Genomic DNA, 5,017 nt, shown 5'->3' on the forward strand with positions numbered 1-5,017 from the left:
GCAGATCGTATTGTACTGCTGTGGACTCGTCAAGAAAGAAGTTAGTAGTTGTAAGCAGTAGTTTATATAAGCATGCACATGAGAACTGATATACTTTCACTTACACACTGCGGAACACTGTTTCAACAGCTTACACAGGAAGAAACTTGGCTTTGAGGAAACCATCCAATGCCAGCTCAACATACATTCAATCGTTTCAACTACATACGTCAAGTGTTGTTGACGGGTCACCTTCAGGAGTATTTAATGACATGACATGTCACAGCGTTGGCTATGGTGATACGAATCCCTGGTGGCAGGTTGACTTACAGGCCGTCTACAGAATATCAAGAGTTGAGATTGTTGGTCGTTCAGATTGCTGTGGTAAGTGTTCACATAAAGTGTTGTAATATTGTGGTTAGGACCCGCCCAAGTGATATTTTGTAAAGGGTCCTTGAATTTTTGTTTTGATATAGAATATGTTTATCATGCGCTTCAAGATATACATTCTCTGATAGGATGAGCCAAAAGATATATTTTTGCAAAAAAACCATTGTTTTTTACACCATCAAGCATGTCCAGATTTATCAGTTTTCATTTCATTAATGTCTGCCGTTTTTTTGTGTTCTTGTTTCGGTGGCCGTGTCCCTGTACGTGTGTCCCTGTCCCTGTGTGGGTGGTTGCGTCACTGTGTTGGTGGTTGCGTCACTGTGTGGGTGGTTGCGTCACTGTGTGGGTGGTTGCGTCACTGTGTTGGTGGTTGCGTCACTGTGTGGGTGGTTGCGCCACTGTGTGGGTGGTTGTGACACTGTGTGTGTGGTTGTGACACTGTGTGGGTGGTTGTGACACTGTGTGGGTGGTTGCGTCACTGTGTGGGTGGTTGCGTCACTGTGTGGCTGGTTGCGTCAGTGTGTGGATGGTTGTGACACTGTGTGGGTGGCCGTGTCCCTCTGTGGGTGGCCGTGTCCCTGTGTGGGTGGTTGCGTCACTTTGTGGATGGTTTTGTCACTGTGTGGGTGGTTGCGTCACTGTGTGGATGGTTGCGTCACTGTGTGAGTGGTTGCGTCACTGTGTCGATGGTTGCGTCACTGTGTGCGTGGTTGTGACACTGTGTGTGTGGTTGCGTCAGTGTGTGGATGGTTGCGTCAGTGTGTGGATGGTTGTGACACTGTGTGGGTGGCCGTGTCCCTCTGTGGGTGGCCGTGTCCCTGTGTGGGTGGTTGCGTCACTTTGTGGATGGTTTTGTCACTGTGTGGATGGTTGCGTCACTGTGTGAGTGGTTGCGTCACTGTGTCGATGGTTGCGTCACTGTGTGCGTGGTTGTGACACTGTGTGTGTGGTTGCGTCAGTGTGTGGATGGTTGCGTCAGTGTGTGGGTGGTTGTGACACTGTGTGGGTGGCCGTGTCCCTCTGTGGGTGGCCGTGTCCCTGTGTGGGTGGTTGCGTCACTTTGTGGATGGTTTTGTCACTGTGTGGGTGGTTGCGTCACTGTGTGGATGGTTGCGTCACTGTGTGAGTGGTTGCGTCACTGTGTCGATGGTTGCGTCACTGTGTGCGTGGTTGTGACACTGTGTGTGTGGTTGCGTCAGTGTGTGGATGGTTGCGTCACTGTGTGAGTGGTTGCGTCACTGTGTGGGTGGTTGCGTCACTGTGTGGGTGGTTGCGTCACTGTGTGGGTGATTGCGTCACTGTGTGGGTGACCGCGTCACTGTGTGGGTGACCGCGTCACTGTGTGGGTGGTTGTGTCACTGTGTGGGTGGTTGTGTCACTGTGTGGGCGGTTGTGTCACTGTGTGGGCGGTTGTGTCACTTTGTGGATGGTTGTGTCACTCTGTGGGTGGTTGTGTCACTGTGTGGGTGGTTGCGTCAGTGTGTAGATGGTTGCGTCCCTGTGTGGGTTGTTGCCTCAGTGTGTGGGTGATTGCGTCAGTGTGTGGGTGGTTGCGTCACTGTGTGAGTGGTTGCGTCACTGTGTGGGCGGTTGTGTCACTGTGTGGGCGGTTGTGTCACTGTGTGGGCGGTTGTGTCACTGTGTGTGTGGTTGCGTCAGTGTGTGGGTGGTTGCGTCACTGTGTGGATGGTTGCGTCCCTGTGTGGGTTGTTGCATCAGTGTGTGGGTGATTGCGTCAGTGTTCGGGTGGTTGCGTCACTGTGTGAGCGGTTGTGTCACTGTGTGGGTGGTTGTGTCACTGTGTGGGCGGTTGTGTCACTGTGTGGGCGGTTGTGTCACTGTGTGGGTGGTTGTGTCACTGTGTGGGCGGTTGTGTCACTGTGTGGGCGGTTGTGTCACTTTGTGGATGGTTGTGTCACTCTGTGGGTGGTTGTGTCACTGTGTGGGTGGTTGCGTCAGTGTGTAGATGGTTGCGTCCCTGTGTGGGTTGTTGTCTCAGTGTGTGGGTGATTGCGTCAGTGTGTGGGTGGATGCGTCACTGTGTGAGTGGTTGCGTCACTGTGTGGGCGGTTGTGTCACTGTGTGGGCGGTTGTGTCACTGTGTGGGCGGTTGTGTCACTGTGTGTGTGGTTGCGTCAGTGTGTGGGTGGTTGCGTCCCTGTGTGGGTTGTTGCATCAGTGTGTGGGTGATTGCGTCAGTGTTTGGGTGGTTGCGTCACTGTGTGAGTGGTTGTGTCACTGTGTGGGTGGTTGTGTCACTGTGTGGGCGGTTGTGTCACTGTGTGGGCGGTTGTGTCACTGTGTGGGTGGTTGTGTCACTGTGTGGGTGGTTGCGTCACTGTGTGGGTGGTTGTGTCACTGTGTGGGTGGTTGTGTCACTGTGTTGGTGGTTGCGTCACTGTGTTGGTGGTTGCGTCACTGTGTTGGTGTTTGCGTCACTGTGTTGGTGGTTGCGTCACTGTGTGGGTGGTTGTGTCACTGTGTGGGTGGTTGTGTCACTGTTTGGGTGATTGTGTCACTGTGTGGGTGGTTGCGTCACTGTGTTGGTGGTTGCGTCACTGTGTGGGTGGTTGCGTCACTGTGTGGGTGGTTGTGTCACTGTGTGGGTGGTTGCGTCACTGTGTGGGTGGTTATGTCACTGTGTGGGTGGCCGTGTCCCTGTGTGGGTGGTTGCGTCAGTGTGTGGGTGGTTGCGTCACTCTGTGTGTTGTTGCGTCACCGTATGGGTGTTTGCGTCACTGTGTGGCTGCGGTGCTGTGTACCTTTATGGGTGGCTCTATCCCACGACTTGGGGGTTCGATGTCACCCACGTCATAAAACCTGACATCCCAAATGCATCTGTTCATAAGTCCCATTTACTTATTATTTATAAAAAAACACGTGTCTGTTTGATACAGCTGACAGGCTGCACGATTTCACCATCGATGTGTACGTCGATGACCCTGCCGTCACAGTGAGCGCTCAGCCCACGTTGTGTCACTACTACCACGGCGTCTTCAGGCCTACAACTCAAGACATCATGTGTGCCTCTGTGGTTCCTGGGAGGTTTGTAAGGCTGTCAGGGAAGAAGACTCCACCCGCTGGAGACATGTTAACATTATGCGAGGTTTCTATCTATGAACCAGAACAGTATGGTAAGCCAATGTGGAAGAAACAGATTAACCTATTAATTTCTGAGATATCTCTTGTTCGGTGTTCAACGCTCATCTCAAAACATATTCCATCCATGACTGTGGCCTGTAAATAATTAAATCTGGACAAGACAATGCGGTGATTTCCATGGACCGATCCTGACCAGGAATGCCCACTGGTGTATTCTTGGATCTGCAATGGATTTTTTTTTGCATCAGAACGTCCTATATTTCAGCCCTTTCATCATTGAGTCCGTGTGTGTTCCCGTGTGTGCCTGTGTTTCTGCATATGCGTATGTTCGTTCGGCGGCGGGGGTGGTGGTTCGTGCGTGTTTGTGGGCGGGTGTTGGTGGATGAGGTGGTGCGGTGTTGGTGGATGAGGTGGTGCGGGTTCTGTAGCAATCATGTCACTATAAAGCATCTATATACTACTATTTGAATAATCATTTAGTGAATTAAAATTATAATAATGGATGAAACAAAAAGAGACTGGCATGTTCCTCATTAGATGACAAACTGTATAATGGTGACACAATTCATGCCCGAGCTGTAAGTTTAAACATTACAAAAATGTTTGATCAAATTGCCATTTAGCTCTTTAATCGATCTTATAATTGAAATGGATTTGGTGGTCATTCTTGGTGATAATAATGTGTGTCTTGCTTACTTACAAATAAGATCTAAATAAGTTTCCATCGTCAGTACTTCACTGGTTTTGTATACCCGGAAATACATTTGGCCGACTAGCGGTGTAGTAGTGACTTGTGACTGTGCGAAGCCGAGTACTGAAAGAAGACAAAAGCAATGTGTTGACCAGATGCCCTTTTGGCGACATAATGGGATCGTCCATTGGTTTGAGCACTCGGTGGATTCCCTATCGCTAGAACCATGCCGCATCCTGATTCATTGCTACAAATAGCGACTACAAGCGGTCGTATATATTCACGGATGATCAGGATGGATGGCGGTAGTGCCCGTGAAGTATCGATGATGGTAGGTTCCTAACGAATTTTTCTTACCTTTTTTATCAACAGCTGCTCACTTCCGAAACACAAATGTGTCACTGACTGGCTTTACTGTGGTAGCGTTAACCCTTGACCTCCTGAGCTGCGTCGTCAACTGTGTCACCGATCCTCTCTGCATAGCAGTCAAGATGGTCAGAGACGAGACACGCGGGTGTCAACTTATTCATCGGCATGTTGACCCTGCTAGAACAACAAGATTGACACTTTCAAATTGCTTTGTCCCAACTCAAAATGTTCTAATGTAACTGCTTTGCTATAGCTGGGGACATGGGTGGCCCAGTCGTCTAAGGCTCTGCCATTCGCTGTCCCTTCGGTATGTGTCAGAAACCTATGCTCATGGATCCGAATCTTATTTCGCCCCCATTTTATTTGTATGTTTGTCAGTACAATAGAGTGACACACCTGGCATTCCTCTTACATGAAGCTGATATCTCGTGATATAACTGACCAGCGTTAAACCTCACTCACTCACTCACGTGTCTATTTGACACT

The 5,017-nt window shown here is 49.9% G+C and overlaps 1 protein-coding gene across 1 annotated transcript; it reads left to right on the plus strand.

Annotated features, from left to right (window-relative positions):
• Nucleotides 1-251: 251 nt before the first annotated feature.
• Nucleotides 252-4,770, plus strand: LOC139456979 (fucolectin-like). Its single transcript, XM_071238439.1, has 3 exons — nt 252-363; nt 3,267-3,503; nt 4,535-4,770. The coding sequence occupies exons 1-3, from the start codon at nt 252-254 to the stop codon at nt 4,768-4,770; spliced, it is 585 nt and encodes a 194-aa protein (XP_071094540.1).
• Nucleotides 4,771-5,017: the final 247 nt, after the last annotated feature.

Source organism: Haliotis cracherodii, unplaced genomic scaffold, assembly GCF_022045235.1.
Source record: "Haliotis cracherodii isolate W230 unplaced genomic scaffold, xgHalCrac1.p SCAF_12, whole genome shotgun sequence".
Lineage (NCBI taxonomy): Eukaryota > Metazoa > Mollusca > Gastropoda > Lepetellida > Haliotidae > Haliotis > Haliotis cracherodii.

Excerpts from the sequence above, each read along its gene's own strand:
- LOC139456979 (XM_071238439.1), top strand. The coding sequence starts at position 252 with ATGACATGTCACAGCGTTGGCTATGGTGATACGAATCCCTGGTGGCAG. Across the intron at positions 364-3,266 it reads TGGTCGTTCAGATTGCTGTG|CTGACAGGCTGCACGATTTC; the intron begins GTAAGTGTTCAC and ends TGTTTGATACAG. Across the intron at positions 3,504-4,534 it reads CTATGAACCAGAACAGTATG|CTGCTCACTTCCGAAACACA; the intron begins GTAAGCCAATGT and ends TTTTATCAACAG.